This window comes from Thermobia domestica, chromosome 17 (genome assembly GCF_964235325.1).
Source record: "Thermobia domestica chromosome 17, izTheDome1.hap1.1, whole genome shotgun sequence".
Taxonomy (NCBI): Eukaryota; Metazoa; Arthropoda; class Insecta; order Zygentoma; family Lepismatidae; genus Thermobia; species Thermobia domestica.
In genome coordinates this window covers 161,502,366-161,520,054 of record NC_137470.1, presented here as the reverse complement: position 1 = coordinate 161,520,054, position 17,689 = coordinate 161,502,366, and the positions used below count along the sequence as shown (strand labels likewise).

Sequence of the window (17,689 nt, the reverse complement as noted above, 5' to 3'; positions counted from 1 at the left end):
ATAAAATTTCCTAACATTCAAAAACTAATAATAGGACCTATATTCTTTAGCACTTATTTTTATTTTATCTCTACTTCAAAGACTGTTCCCTGGAGCGATAAAAACTTTGCGTTTTCTTACATCACTTTCAGTATATTCATTGTATATAGTCTGTTTTGTTCGGTAACTAACCAATAGCATACACTCACAAATCCAATAATCTTAAAATTACATATCTACACATGATGTACAGTACATATATTGACAAATCCTTAGTAATACTTTAAAAACGTGACACTGATTGTAAACAGTTGTACTGATGGATTCTATCTTTCTTTTAAGTTGGCTAATATTGTTTTACCCTTTTTCACGCCGAATTTTCATGCATACGATAGAAGTTGCTTTGCTTGCGATTTGGTAGCGTCTAAAGCCGACCATAGAATTTTTTGGAGGTGAATTTTGACGTTTTATAAAACAAAATACTCCCTCTCTACTTATATTTATACAAATAAACAGAATTTGTTTTATTCTAAAGAATCAGGTACCAACCATAATACTCGGATAAATAATACTGAAGCAGTACCTACCATAATACTCGGATAAATAATACTCGGATAAATAATACTCGGATACATAATACTCGAATAAATAATACTCAGATACATAATACTCGGATAAATAATACTCGGATAAATAATACTCGGATACATAATACTCGGATAAATTATACTGAAGCAGTACCTACTTAACTAGAAATCAATATTTTCCTCAAAGAATGCAGGAATCTAAAAGGGTTAAACCAACCTTCTGAATCCGTTCGAAAGCGGTCGTCTCGGTAATAACTTTCCTATCATACACATGAAACTACTACTGTAAACAAATACTTACCTCAGGATAGATTCTATGCGATGTATATAACATCTGTCCATCGAAGATATATCCACCTCCTATTTTATCCTTCTGGTCCCTCAAGAGAGCCTTTCTAACAACAGTCCTATCTTCAGCAGGTGCAAAGTCAACGTGATACTGATACAGACACCAATCTGCGGCATACATAATCTGGAAGTAATTTGCTGTGAGCTTCACTGGCCTGCCACTTGTACCTAAAAATGCATAGCTTTTGTCAGCATTATTCTTATAGACTTTATTTACTTAAAGGTTTTTTTACAGCATAATCGTTACAAAAAAATTACCTTACTCAAATGATCATTGATATCTATTTTTGTTAATTCTTGGAGCCTCTGGAATATTATGGGATAGTTTCTATGCTGTGATACAGTGAAACCTGTCTATGTTGGCCACTATAGGTTCCATTGAAAAATGGCTAACTTAGACAGGTGGCCAACTTCAAGAAACTAAGCGTGATTGATATATTTTAAGAATAGGATTTCCAGTGTTACTTTATTGTAAAATTTTAAGGCACAACAGCTACTTTTAAATAATGTATATAGAGTAATCATAACAATATACAGTACTAAAAAAAAATTACTACAGTATGTTTAATATATGTACAGAATTTTCTGTAGATATCTTTCGAAAAAAATAGCGAATCAGTTATTAATAAAAAATTTATTCATGGTGGTTCATTCAAGACGTATTTCTTTTATTATTTTTGGCACATATGGACATTCTAATTCTGTACTTAACTATCTCTTGTTAAGGAGCTACAAGTGTTTCCCTCGGAGCTAAAGATGTTTTGAGAAAATCTTAAGAGGATTCATATCTCAAAACCTCCGCTACCTTTCGAAAATCTGTCACGTGCCAATAGTTCACAATTGAGATGGTTTGCCTTAACCTTGAGAATTTTCCGGAATTACTCCAGCTCCCCACTGATGAAAGAAGATATAACTAATGGTTTTACCAAAACAGACAAATACCATACGTACAACCATTTCCTGAATCCCTGTACGTACTTTTTTAATTTACATTTTCCTTCACCACGCCTTTATCAGGGAAGTGTTCTGGCCACTGACCTAAAAGAGCAAATCGTGGAAATCCATGCTTGTTTGTCTACAGCCACAAATGCAGAACATCTGCCTCTCATATGGGAATACGAAAGTTAAGAAAAATAGCAGAACGGTATTTTGCGTGGCCAATATACGGAGGTAAATTTATCATCATAGATCAACATACACGGCAGTGTATGGCAGCCAAGTTCCGCGAAGAAAATGAAAATTGGCCTGCACTGTCGTAAGCATATTATACACGAACAAGAGTTTTGGGTAAAATCGTCGATTTCGAGGCTTTGCAAAAACAATTCTATTAAGGGTAGAAACATGAAATTTAGAATGTAAGGAGATATCCCACATGCCGAAAATGAATTAAGTAAAATTGATGTCTTGTGTATATCGGAGCACTGGCTGAATAAAGAAGAAATAGAAACAATTTCACTCACAGGTTTTAAACTATCTGCGTACTATTGTAGGAAAAATATATCCCATGGCGGTATTGCCATATTCGTCAAAGAGGACTTTCGTATCAAAATTCTAAGAAATACCCTTACATTGAACGTTGAGAAAACTTTCGAATCTGTAGCACTTGAATTCTGCGATCATAATTTAATACTTATCTGTCTCTATCGCACGCCAGACAGTAATGTCAATGACTTTTTGAATAAATTAGAAAGGCTTATATCGGAATTCTCGTCCTCTAAAAAGTCGTTAGTAATTTGTGGTGATATTAATATTGATTTTTTACTAAATAATAGCAAAGAAAAAGAAGATCTCATTTCGCTCTGCACATCATTTAATCTGAAACCTATCGTCAATACTCCTACCAGAATAGGCAAAACAAGAATCTCTGCTCTTGACCAAATTATAATTCCACGTGATGATTTCGTATCTCATGTTGATGTACTAAACCTAGGCTATTCTGATCATAATGCTCAACTTCTCTATTTTTACACAGAAATAATTAATAAGAATACAAACGTGGGCGTGGAATGGTCTGAACGGCGTTCATTTACACCCACTAACGTAGCATATTTCAGATACTTGTTGAAAACTGAGTTGTGGGAGGATGTTTACATTGAATGTAATGTTAACGACCAATTTAATTCCTTTTTATGTATATTTACTCATTATTTTAATATTGCTTTTCCTAAACAAAAATTTAAGATAAATAAATCGGTAAATGTCAGTTCGAAGTGGAAAACTTTTGGAATAAAGGTTTCTCTAGAAAAAATGCGCTATTTACATCAACTATCCCGACGGTGCCGTACTCCCGTGTTTAAACGATACCACAAAATGTACAGACGAGTTTTACATAAGGTCATAAAACAGGCAAAAATGTTAGAGAATGATACTTACATTGGGAAAGCTTCCAATAAAATGAAAGCTACATGGCAAATTATTCGGAAAGAATCTGGGGAAGGAAAACCCTCCTCTAAGATAACTAGCGTTTCTTGTCAAAATAAAATTATTAAAAATCCGACTGAAATTGCAAATGCTTTTAACGATTACTTCACGAATGAAGTGGAAAAGCTTATCACTAATAACGTGAACAATAAACTACCTAGCAAACAATACGTTAGTAGACATAACGATATTTTCGAAAAATCATTGTTCTTGCACCCAGTAACTAGTCAGGAAATCTTAAATACTACACTGAAAATGAAAAATAAGAGTTCTTCAGGATATGATGAAGTTCCTGATAAAATTCTAAAGCAATGCTCCTATGAAATTGCTGATATCTTATGCTTTATAGTAAATAACTCTTTTAGTAGTGGCGTTTTTCCTGAGGCATTGAAGCTAGCAGTTGTTAAGCCCTTATATAAAAGTGGCAAGAAAGATCTTACATCCAACTATAGACCAATATCATGTCTGTCTACCTTCTCTAAACTTTTTGAAAAACTTATGTATATAAGACTAGTTAGCTTTCTAAATAATTTTAACTTAATATCTCCTGCTCAAAATGGCTTTAGATCAAATAAGTCTACTGAAACTGCTCTTTACTCCTTTCTCTATTCTGCTTTAAATTCAATAAACGCTAAGAAATATACAACCGGCATATTTCTTGATCTTAGCAAAGCTTTCGATACAATTGATCATCAAATTTTACTTAAAAAATTGCAAGATTATGGTATTAGGGGAAATGCTTATGACTGGTTTAAATCGTATATTTCCAACAGAAGGCAAACTGTTGAAATTAACTGTCAAACTCAGGGAGTAAGCAAATGTTATTCAGATACAAAAGAGTTAAAATTTGGAGTTCCTCAAGGTTCCATCTTAGGCCCTATTCTATTTTTAATATATATAAATGATTTGCCACAATGTTTAGACTCTGCTAAAATTGTTCTGTATGCTGACGATACAAATATTTTAGTAACTGGAGAAACTTACGTTGAGTTATGTAATGCAGTAGATTCCACCATGTCTGCCGTCAGTGACTGGATGGATAGAAATAAACTAATACTAAACACAACAAAGTCTTCGTGCATGTGCTTTCACGTAGTAAAAAACGAGATAAGAAAACGCCCTTGTGTAACAATTAACGGCAAAACGTTGAATTACGTCTCGGATATAAAATTTCTTGGTCTTTGGGTGTCAGATACATTAGATTGGAAAATTCACATTCAAAAATTATCTAGTAAATTGGCTCAAACCTGTTACATGTTAAAGCTTTTACGAAATAGTGTCAGTCAGCATGTTCTGCTCACAACTTATTTTGGACTTTTTCATTCTAAATTGAAATATGGTATTATATTCTGGGGATCTACTGCACTGCTAAATTCCATATTCGTTTTACAAAAGAGAGCTTTAAGGTTTATGACCGGAAGTAAACCTCGAACTTCTTGTAAACCTCTATTTAAATTTCTTGAAATCTTACCTCTTCCATGTTTATATATATATGAACTTCTAAAATTTGTAAGAAAAGATATACAGACAGATACAAGCAGCTTCCGGTTGAACTCAGATATTCATATGCATAATACAAGACAAGCGTCTGATCTTCATGTAGAGTCCTCACGTTTAAAAGTACATAAGAATAGTACATTTCCTATGGCAGTGAATATTTATAACAAGCTTCCTTCCACTTTAAAAAACAAAACATCTGGTTTCAATAAAGCAGTCAAGTCCTACCTACTCGAGTACTGTTTCTATTCTGTAGAAGAATATCTCGCCTGTAATAAATAAGGTTTAAAGTATATATATTTTGTATATCTATAATGTAAGGTTTTATTAACTGTTTTGTTGTTTTATATCGATGTATGTAAATTAGAATAATGAAAAATTGTACCTTTTTTTGTACATAAATTCACACTATTTTAATATTGCATGTAGATCTAAATGTATACATATGTACACATTCAGTGTTCTTATGACGTGTCCAACTCATACGTTCACGTTGTGAACAATTTGTATGAAAAAGGATGAAAATAAATACAATACAATACAATACAATGTACTCATATGCCAAATCTCACACACCTACCTTCAATCATATTCGAGTACTGGACCCCCAAAATATGCAGTTTTCAAGCTCACTGACTCACTCATCAAATTGATTAGGTACTTCCCAATGAGATAGAAACGTGAAACTTTGCATAAAGGTACCCTATAACAACTTGAGTACGGAAAAAGTCCCAAATCTGAGGAATGTGCTATGGGAAATTTTTTATGGGCAAAAAACTGTCCTTACCCAGGAAAAAAATCGTTTCGCTCACTCACTCATCAAATTGATTAGGTACTTCCCAATGAGATAGAAACATGAAACTTTGCATAAAGGTACCCTATAATGACCTGAGTATGGAAAAAGTCCGAAATCTGAGAAATGTCCTATGGGAAATCTTTTATGGGCAAAAAACTGTCCTTAGCCAGGAAAAAAATAGTTTCACTCACTCACTCATCAAATTGATTAGGTACTTCCCAATGAGATAGAAACGTGAAACTTTGCATAAAGGTACACTATAACAAACTGAGTACGGAAAAAGTCCGAAATCTGAGGAATTTGCTATGGGAAATCTTTTATGGGCAAAAACTGTCCTTAGCCAGGAAAAAAATCGTTTCGCTCACTCACTCATCAAATGATTAGGTACTTCCCAATTAGATAGAAACTTGAAATCTGCATAAAGGTACCTTATAATGACTTGAGTATGGAGAAAGTCCGAAATTTGGAGAATGTCCTATGGGAATGTTTTTATAGGCAAAAAACTGTCCTTAGCCAAGCAAAAAATCGATTCACTCACTCACTCAACAAATTGATTAGGTACTTTCCAATGAGATAGAAACGTGAAACTGTGCATAAAAGTACCGTATAACAACCTAAGTATGGAAAAAGTTCGAAATCTGAGGAATGTACTATGGGAAATTTTTAATGGGCAAAAAACTGTCCTTAGCCAGGAAAAAATCGTTTCACTCACTCACTCATCAAATTATTTTTACTGATTTACTTAGGTAATACTAATGAAAACGTACAAGTATGCCGAATTTCAATTTTTTATTCCAATTCCAAGTTCCTAAAACATGAGATTATATGTACCCCTCCCCCTAAAAAAAGACCCATTTAAATAACATGGGAAAATTCTTCATCCCCCTTCATCATTTCAACTTTTCACGTCAACCGGAAGCACCCCTTTAATTTATGTCAGTTCATGTAGTTTTATATACAGTTAGGATATGTTGGTGGCAAATATTATTAAGTTTACAAGCTATTTGAAAGGTGTATATCATTGGAAGGAAAACCCAAGGCAGTATGAAACTGCGCAACATGCGCGTCACGTAATGAACTCCGTAATTTTGCAATGTGAAAAGGTAGAGAACAACTAAGTATATTGAAACACCAGCTATGTCTAGTGATGTAGCAGCGAGGATTCAGCATCAAGGGTTTTGGGCCCTGTTGATACTCTTCGTATTTAGGTAATGAAAAATGAGATGTTAGCGATGGTGATTTTGTAGTTCGGGTAAATGAATTGGAATCTCGTTTGGACATAACGCTCTGACAGATATTTAATAGAATAAATCCTCCCCGCTGTTCTAGTGGCTAGCATGTGCGCCATTCTTGTACAGGATCTTGAGTTCGATTCCCGGTGGGAGAGCCCTTGGGAACTAATGTTGTATGTGACACATTATGACTCCTTTAAAAATGTACAATTTTAAATTTAAATCCAGCAATATGCCACAATTGAGAATACCAATATACGATATTGACATAGTGAACTACAAAAAGAAGTGAAATATGAACAAAAACACCAGAGGTGCAAAAAGTGCAGCCAAGTTCGTCAGCCTCAAAAAGTGTTGAGATGAGGATGGATGAGCCAAGTTCCTTGGCCACTGCATCTGAAAGGAACACTGGAACTTGGCGCGAGGTGTCAAGGAAAATGATGTTAAGGAACGTTAGGGATAGTGGTGGTGGCCGTGGTGGGTTTGGGACCACCATCAACCTTAGGAATATCAACTTTGCTAAGGCGCTAAGGCACATATACAGTATACTGCAGTAAGATTGGTGGTTCGAAACCCAGACAATGAAAACTTATATTACTCCACGAAGTGTCAAAGTAAATGATGTTAACGAGAATTAGGGATGGTGTTTGTAAGCGTGGTGGATTTGAGGGTCACCTCTAGCCTTAGGGCTGAAATGTCCCGGCCGTGAAACTAGGAACCGACATCTTAATGTATTCGAATATGTTAGACACCTCGCGCCAAGTTCCAGTGTTCCTTTCAGATGCAGTGGCCAAGGAACTTGGCTCATCCATCCTCATCTCAACACTTTTTGAGGCTGACGAACTTGGCTGCACTTTTTGCACCTCTGGAGTTTTTGTTCATATTAAACATTTCTTCAATGTGGCGAACTTCCAAGATAGACAGGCGGTCAACTTACAGAGTGATAAGTAACGAACGTCTTATGGGAAAATGCAGGTTTAAGAGAACCAGGCCAAGATAAGCAGGTGGCTAACATAAAGAGGTGGTAAAGTTGAAAAGTTTTACTGTATATTTCCCGTAAAGACTGTCTGAAATGCTTAAATCGAAGAACTCACGGTTTTGTGTACGGTTTATATACTCTAAAAGGATGACAAAAATCGTTTGATCCCAATCGGAATCGAACCAAGGCTATCTTATTAACAGACCGTGTTCTCTGTAACGCCATTTAAAAAAAATGCATGTAGCAACTTAGCCCTACGGGGAACCATATGAGAGCCAATAAGAGAGATCTGGGGATCACTATCAAGAAGAAAGGGCCTTTCTTCCCACTTACTACAGGTTAATATGAGAGAGTATGTTCTATTTGAATGGGGAATTTTTATGCTTAAAGGTCCATGGTTCTTCTTCGTGAACCCTTTGAACTAGTTTAAAATGCTCCTACAATATTAAGAAAAATTATTTTCTTTTCCAAACTCATTACAAGTCCTGGACGTCTATGAAAATTTTTAGTTACCACTATCATTAGTGTTAAAACAAAATCACTTTAGGATTTAGGTTTGTGGGCTTTCGGCATCTATGGCCATTTAGCCCGTCACGTTTGAGGGATGACGTCCCTCGGCGAGCACACTATCCGGGGAAAGGGGAGGAAGAAAGGATTGGGGAAGGAAAGAAGCGGCCTGGGACCTATAAGTTAGGTACCACCCCGGCATTTGCCTGGTGTGAATGAGGAAAACCCAGGAAAACCTCATTCAGGGTGGCTGGCCTGAAAAAGCGTTTTACACTCTTTCGACAGAGTGTCCCCACCGGGAACCGAATCAGGGACCGCTTGCACCGAAAGAAAATCACTTTGTTTTAATCCCTGGTCATTCTTCTTACTGGTCACCGTTTTTTCTTGTCAGAATCTATTATCAGATTAATCTAATTTAACTTTTTCTGTATAACAGACAATTGATTATCGTACTCATCACCTGGCTGTGAAGCCGAACAAGAGAGGACGAAGTCCGACTCGTTTCTTGAGAAAGCTGTTTGCAAAACTGAACTTTGCTGTATAGTTGCACTCTCAGATGGATTTCAACTGTAATGAAGTATTCGCTAAGAAAGGACTTTTCTTCCTGTAATAAACTCTAAAGTAATGTTTCAACAGTATCGTTTGTTTTTTTGTTTTTTTTTCTCCATGGTAATTTTCATGTACTCTGGAATCAATCCGTTAATGATTAATTGAATCTGCTTACTACCAAGGTGCATCTTTGTCATTGTAAAGAATAAGATTACATTCCGCAAATCTTGTCCGAAAGGAGGAGGAACGTCTGAGGCATCGAAATTTCCAGAACGAAAGCAACTGAATCAGTGTTGCCAGATCCAAAGATCAAAAAGTAGCAAATTTGAACTATTAGTAGCCCAAACATAAAAAAAAATGAATTACTGTATTTTATAGCTATACTTTTACTAATAATCTTATACATTGATTAAATAGAAACACCTGAAGTTGGAAATACATCTGATATCTGGGCTGCAACGGTCAGGTGGCGACTACAGCTTCAGACTGTTGGCGGTGGTGTTAGGGCAAACTCCATACTACATCAAAAGCAGTAGAACTGCATTGTGGAATGAACTGGGTGGACGGCAATAATATATAATGGGCAAGTTTTCTGATTTTCAAGGAGAAGCGAAGGCCAAACAACATCACCAAAACGGCAAATGACACGATTACTGAACTCAGTGAGCAAGAGAGCGATTGTAAGACGGTTTGTGTGGCACGTAGCGCCATCTTGCAGGACCTACAGATCGCCCACATCTAATGCTGAAATTGCTGTCAAAAAGGAATCGATGAGAATGCCTGTGTAGCACTCTCTGTTGACCGTACGTTGTTGCTATCTTCATGTCCGAAGAAACATGGAGCAATAATGACACCCCTACAAAAACCACACCAAACAGTCACGCGCTGCGGATGCATTGGTTTCATTTTGACGATGAGTGATCAGATCATGTTCCATTATTATTATTATCTGAGGCCTTTTCGACCACTAGTTCCAATTTCTTTTGATTTCAAAAATTTTGTGGCCCCTGATCCAAAAACTATTGGCCAAGACCGCAATCTTTTGATCCATTGATGTTTTTCAACATTCATAGATGTCAGAATGTCTCCGGAAGGCCATAATTTTCTGATTACAACGACCTGAAAACTTAAAACTAATATGTAGGTGTTATCATCCCTACCACCGGATTGAATCTGTATGTATTTAAAGTGAAATTCCGTACCACAAACAACACATTTTAAAGCTCTTTGCCCACCATAAGTTGAGGCACTACAATCCGGACAATTACCAGATTATATAAAAAACACAATAAAAGTAAAAACAAACTGAACACAAGAATATAACAGTAAAACAGAACAGAACAGAAAAATCGCTTGACTCTGCAAGAGGATAGAGAACAGAAAACCGCTTGACCCTTCAAAAACAGTTGCAGGAAGTAGGAAAAATTTTTATTAGCTACCTTGGACCCTTCAGCAGCACACACACAATATCCGGTTGACTAACGTCCCAATTGTTACCAGCGCCACCAACAAGGAGAAAGGGACAGAAACTCGCAGATGTACAGAGCCGGATGAAAAAAGGAAAAAAAAATCCAGAAAAAAAAAAGTGAGCAGCCCGGGGCCAAAGACCGAGAAACAATATTATTCTACGAAGTCTACTACATTTTCAGAATAGCTAATGCTTACAATATTATACCTTTTAATAAAACATTTTTTTTTTTTTTGTTCTAGAATGTTAACCTTCCGTTCGTTGGGACTAGAGTGCATCCATTGTTATGAACTTTTTCTGTCCTATTGGATGCCTTTATTATTATTATTATTATTATTGCATTTTTCACGTTTTCTCTTCAGAATGAAGTAATTAAAAGTTTTCTCGTATTATAATGGAAACACCAATATGGATCTACTATTGTCTCTACGAACAAAATTTAAGGATTTTTTTTTAAAGGGGGGGATCAAAAGATTACGATCTTGGCGAAGAATTTTAGGAATGATCCAAAAAATGGATCAAAAGATTGCGATCTTAGCCAATAATTAGTTTTTGGATCAGGGGCCACAAAATTTTTGAACGGCTCCTAAATCGAGTTTACATACTTTTTACGGAATAAGCACATCATACTGAGTAAAGTGATAGTTTGGGTTTGGTTACACTATATTTAGTTCTCCAGATATAAGGCATACAAGAAAATTTTTGCGTGAAAGATATTGGATCCTTTGATCCAAAAGTTGAAATATTTGAAGTCCAAAATTTCCCAGATAAAAAAGCTGCGGTAAAAAAAAAAATCGTAGATTGTTTTCTTCAAAAGGAGCTGGGTTTTCCCGAGCCCTTGTACCTCTAGTTAAAAGTGTCGTAAGTGTTAAAGAAATCTAGCGAGTCCATAAATTCGGGATTCATTTTTTTTTCTTTCTTCAGGATTTGCATAAACAAACAATGATGGTATTAGAGTAGTTCCAGCCGCGTCAAAACATTAACAGAAGACAAGAAGAGGACCCTGGGTCCAAAGGTAAGTTTTGTTATTTTATTAATATCAACAGTCACAAATTATCAACTTCATTTCTAAGTAACACATCTAATCTTATAATTACCTTTTTTGGATTCAGTTCTGCGAATCCTTTCAACCTTTTCTGGTATTGGACGCATTCCTCGCATGGCTGCACGCCCGGAAACAAGGGCACCACTTCCGTTCCCTACTGGGCCTAAAACATTCAAAAGAAAATTCACTGCTGATTTTTTCCTCGTTTTTTCTTCAACATTAAGAAAACCAATGAAAAGAAAAGCTTAGTCTCACTACCCAATCTCCCTTATGTCCACTTTCCCATAAAATTTGTTTTATATAGGATTCCTTATAGTCTGGACCTTTGCCCCTCTACATATATGTTAAACTATGCCCTTTGATAAATTGTATTTCCAACAATGCACAATCTCATACCATCAGCGACGCAGGCAAGCTAGTTATCGCCCGAGGCAAGAACTCGCTTTAGCGCCCCTCGACCAACCAAACCAAATCGCTCCCCGACTACACCTGATATTGGCAACACACAGTAGTTCTCATGTTTTCGTATTCCACTTTTTCTTCACGTGGTAAAACGTGATTTCAAAATTGCGGTATATAATTTAATTTTTAGTACAAGATAAAACGCCAAACTGATTAGTACCTGATTGCCAAATAATCTGAAAGTAACACCTTGACTTATTCTTATAGTCTTATCATAACTGTAAATCACAATGTTTTTGGAACTATATTAGGATGTGCATATGTGTATAATGAATCAACAATCTGTTGCTTTAGAATACAATATCTAATTATGATAAACAGTTAAGCTGGTGTCTCGAGTATTATACTCGGACATTTTACAAATCTCTTCAATCGATTTACGTTAAATGAAAACACAAAAACTAAAATTTAATACTGCTGGTTCTTTTGCCTGCAAATTTTTTTCGCAATGTCCTCAAAAGATAGCTTTGAAACTAACTTATGCTCTATGGATATGATTCTAAGGTTGGTGAGTCGGCGTTGTCCTGTTAAGTTTCTGAGGTAAATGTTTATAATCTTTTAGTTTGCTAAAACTCCTTTCCTTGCCTTATAGTGAAAATAAATATTTGCCCAGTTTTGCACCTTATAACCTAGCGCACAAGGCGCAAGCCCCGTTTTCTCCCCCCTTAATTACGTCACTGGATACCATCTATTTCGATTCATCTAAAGCTTTCGATTCCATTAACCATCCTTATCTCATTTACAAAATATCCAACAGATACGGTATCTATGGGCCACTCTTATTCTTATTGACTAGCTATCTACAAGGTTGCACTCAGGGAGTCGTCTTGGCGGGATCAATTTCTAACCTGCTGCCTGTAACATCCAGAGTAGCACAGGGTAATGTACTTGGACCACTCCTATTCATAGTGCATATTGTAAGGATCCCCTCATCACAACACGAGCACATGTTTATGAACGACACGTGCTAACGTTTATAAACAAGCAGACGATACACCGAGCAGGAAGAAGACGAAGGGAGCCAAACGAAGACGAACCACAGACGGAGGAGGTATTCGTTTGACCGCTGATCAATTAACCAACACCCGCTCCTGAGGTCGCCTTGGACTAGGGAGTTCACCTTATCTAAACACGAGGTCTCTTTGGACTAGGGAATCCTAACTACAACCAAACATCGTAAGGCTTCTTTGAACAGAGGTTTCCTTGCACCATAACCTGGAGTCACCATACGACGCTCCGGCGGTTGCCTTGAGCGAAGGGGTTCCCGTGCGAAACGATATATCTTTCAACCTTAGTCACAATAGAGACTCTGTTGTATGAACTTTGTAATACACAACGATTATTTTGTACTTTTATAATGAATAAGTGAAGGGTTAAATTCTTGGTCCACCATTGACTCTAACTATAAAACATTTCAATATGGATGACCTGGCTAATAACTTGAACTCAACCTCCAGCAGAATCTTGTTATTTGCAGACGACTGTAAACTCATCAGGGAAGTGAACAGTATAGAAGATTCCAACCTGCTTCAAAACAACATAGATAATTTTTCCTTTTGGTGTAAAGCATGGCTCTTAAAAGTAAATACCGATAAGAGCAGATCCATAACATTTTCCCTTTACACACCTCATACAGCATAAATGGTTCGCCTATCACGAGAGTCAATAGTCATAAAGTTCTCGGAGTTACTTTTAACACAAAACTAACTTTTAGAGAACATATAAACGCTATCATTATACACTAGATGCGTATTCTAATACTTTTGTACAGATTAACAGAAATACTAAATCTCTCTTCCTTAGCAACGTTCTACAAGACAATAATTTCTCCTAAATTGGAATAGTGTTCACCTATCTGGACAATGGAAGCTCCTACAAACCTATCTCGGCTAAACTCAGTTCTAAACTGCTTCCTGGCAATAATAAGTTTCAGAGTACCTCGCACACGTGTGATGACAAAGCACAAACTGCTACAAACATTACATATTTAACTATCTGACACTCGTCATAAAATCAGTGATCTCAAATATCTGTACAAACCCACACATGGCCAGCTTAGATCCGAAACGTTACTCTCACAATTGTGTTTCCGAATTCCATTCAAACAAACACGTAACACATATCTTTTTCACATAGTACGATCTAGACTGTCAATAGTTCAACGCTCTGTTCTACAGGGTTCCTAATTTACACAACGAAATATCACATATACCAGTAGATTTATTTAATTCTGAAACTGCATATAACTCTGCACTACGACGACATTTTAATGGATAAATTCTAGTCGGTTATCGTCAACCTTTCTTACTATTACTTAGATGCTGTTACGTTTTATTATTATTATTTTATCATCTCTTCGATTTGTTAGATCTTCCAGTGTAAACTGACATTCAGCTGTGTCTGGAACTATGTTCGTAAATAAACTGTGAATTTCAATAATGAAACGGAGGATCCGACATCAGTATTTTCTGTAAGTAGAAGAACCAATTCCAGTTACAGACACAAGTATCGCCGTGTTAAAGCCTCTATTCAGATAACTGGAATAATATACAGGGTGGTAGGTAACTCCACCGACAAACTTTGGGAGGTGATTCCTTACATGAAATGAAGGAAAAAAGTTTTGATAAACATAGGTCGAGAAACGTCTCCATTTAGAGTTATGAACCGCCGAAAATTCGAAATATTATGTTTCGAAACGCCCTGCCTTAGAAACTATAGGACCTATCCCAAGCGGTTTAAGGAATTACACAGGAACTAGTATGCGATCTATCTAAATATCCGTGTTTTACCATCCTCCGTTATCTGTGAAATGAACGCGCCATTAGTACTTAAAGGAATATCCCTATACCTCAACTTTCTTTTTACAGTTCGTTTCGCCGATAACGAACCACGGTAGAACATAGATATTTAGATAGAGCGCATACTAGTTTCTTTGTAATTCCCTAAACTGCTTGGGATCGGTCCTGTAGTTTCTAAGGCAGAGCGTTTCGAAACGTGAATTTTCGGTGGTTCATAACTCTGAAAGGAGACGTTTTTTTATCCCATGTTTATTAGAACTTTTTCCTTTCATTTCATATAAGGAATCACCTCCCAAAGTTTGTCGGCGGAGTTACCTACCACCCTATATATATCACACACACACACACACCCACCCACAAAACCCTCTTTCAGAACTATCTCAATTACTAATATAACTATTATTTTTAATATGCCACATCCGATTCCACTAGCCTATTTCACACCTAAATACTACAACGAACACAAGTTTATTTGTCAACACTGACTATTAAATATTTATCAAGACAATCCGCCATCAAGACGCCCTGTCATAGCGAAATTAAAATACCGCTAATTTTGCAGTAATTATTTGATATCTTCAAATAGATAAAAGATAATCGAAAAGTGGAGCAAGAGCTCGCTAGACAATATTATTTTACAAGATATACCGTCACCACGACTCACTTATCTGCTTTCCATTTCTAGCCATTTAGAAAATCGGCATTTATTTTCGGGTCTCTAAATGGCACAGAAAGCTACTAGGTGACTCGTGATAACAATACCTCATGCAAAGTAATATTGTCTAGCGCGCTCCTGTTCCATATTTCGATTATCTTTTATCTATTTGAAGATATCACATAATTTCTGTAAAATTAGCGGTATTTTAATTTCGCAGTGATTAGGCCTCTTGAAGAACTAATGCTTTCCATGGAAGAATTGAGGATGAAATTATCCCTGGAGATCACGTATGTCAGTTGTACACAAACGAAAAAACAAAAAAAAAAAAAAAAGTGTTCTTTCTACTATGTCTCAGAAAAAAGAATACACAGCAAAAAATGAGGTGTTGAAATAACACAAAATGACTACCACTTTAGCGTGGTACTTGTGTGTCAATTCAACACCAGCCACATCGCCTTCAGAGCATATGAAAAATACCTCGTTACTGGCTGTAAGTATTTGCATTGTTTTTTATTGTTTGGTATGAGCAAAGCTTTGCGAAACATATTTCGATTTATAGCCAGTTACTAACAACATTATATGTTTTCTGTAATCCGTCACAATAATATTGTTGTAAACTTGTAAATCATCTGACAACAATTACACAGATAGCTGTGCTTCCATCTGTTTTCTTTATCTGTTATTCTTGTGTCTTAGCATATGAACATAAGATGGCAGAACTGTTGCCTATGTAACTGTTGTTAGACAATTCACAGGTTTACAACAATATTATTGTGACCGATTACAGAAAACATAGAACATTATTCGTTACTTGGCATAAGTGCCAAAGATATTTCGCAAAACTTTGCTCATATTAAACGACAAATACCAATGCAAATTCTCTCAGGTAGTAACTAGTTATTTCTGATATGCTCTGAAGGCGATGTCTTGGTGCTGAATCAACACACAAGTAACACGCTAAAGTGGTAGTCATTTTGTGTTGTTTCAACACCTCATTTTTTACAGTGTATGTCCAATTCTGTCCGCAAAGTGTATCCGGCACGTGTCAAAGGCTCTTATTTACTATGCGACGTTCCGACTACAGGCGAGCCACAGGCGATTAAGTAGATAGCTTTGAGGGCTTTTCGTTCCTCCACAACGAGGAAAGTAGGAGAAGTTATCCAGTGCAGCCCACTTGTAACAAATTTCAAGAGATCAACACAACTCTTTATATCCGAACTTCGTTATAAACAAACTCATGTATTTTTCCCACTTATGGAAAAAACAAAAGATTAGATAACAATCGGATACGTTTAAAAAATATACAGCAGTATAGTATTACATCTGAAGATAATTTTATTAATTGTGTTGTTATCTAGACTATCGTATATATTGCAGTTCTTCCTACCTGTTCAATCACGCTTGAATAAGACTGTAATTTTCTTCTGAACCGTGTCTGTTGCTGCTGTTCGTAACACCGCCACTTCCATTTCCCCAAATGCTCGAAATGCATTGTACGGCACCGTATTGCTGTGTTCGAAAAGATAGCAGTGCAAGTTTTCCAAACTTTGGATCCCTTCTTTGGAACTCACGGGTTGTTTCATATTTTCCACTTCTCCCTCAATATCGGAATGTGCTTCATCTTCCTTCGTAACCTCCCTCATGCTTTCCACAATTTGAATGATCAACATCGGGATCCTCAGTAACAAGCGCATCATCTGCAGCGACGTAGTCGACAAACGTAATTCCCTGTGTCGCTACTTATTGGAATTCACTCTGAGTTTCAGGATCAACAGCCTCTTCCGCCGCATTTGTAGCAATGACATCAACCATCTTTCAATCTAGCGATGCACAAACACGAGTTAAAGAATTCAACTTACGGCGTGTTCCTACCTTACAGCTACCGAAAAACGCACCTCACTTTCCCTCCGTGGACGTACGTTGTCGGAAATATTTACATCCGGGGCGATTTCTGCTGTCATCCGAGTGGGAAGGGGAGGAATGAGCCATGCCTGGCTTGCACAGCGACAACAGCTACGAAAACCAGTTTTGCGGTACCTGAGTTATCCACGAACAGAAGAAAAGAAAATATAATCCCGTTCTGGAAACTTCGCTATAAGCAGTCCTTACGGAAAATACTGTTCGTAATATACGGTCATTTCTTCCATGTTTTAAATAGGCAGTGTGACGGGGATTTCATTGATGTTCGTAATATCCAACAATTCGCTATTTCCGAGTTCGTTATAAGTGGGCTGCACTGTATCACACTATTTCACGAAGATAACAAAATAAAATCTTGATTTCCTCTTGGCGATTATGATGAACATCTAGTGCTTCAGAATTTCTTTTAAATTCCCATAGAAGATTAAAGAAAATTGTATAAT

At 36.5% G+C, this 17,689-nt stretch overlaps 1 protein-coding gene across 5 annotated transcripts in view; it reads right to left on the bottom strand.

Annotated features, from left to right (window-relative positions):
* The window catches only part of LOC145674450 (piwi-like protein Siwi), a 197,318-nt gene that overhangs the window by 112,044 nt on the left and 67,585 nt on the right, over positions 1-17,689 (bottom strand). For all 5 annotated transcript variants that reach the window (XM_081744514.1, XM_081744518.1, XM_081744513.1 and 2 more), the window contains exons 4-5: positions 11,461-11,571; positions 868-1,082 (exon numbers count right to left, since the gene is read on the bottom strand). In XM_081744514.1, the coding sequence (XP_081600640.1) occupies positions 868-1,082; positions 11,461-11,571 (326 nt within the window). The remainder of the gene's footprint in view (positions 1-867; positions 1,083-11,460; positions 11,572-17,689) is intronic.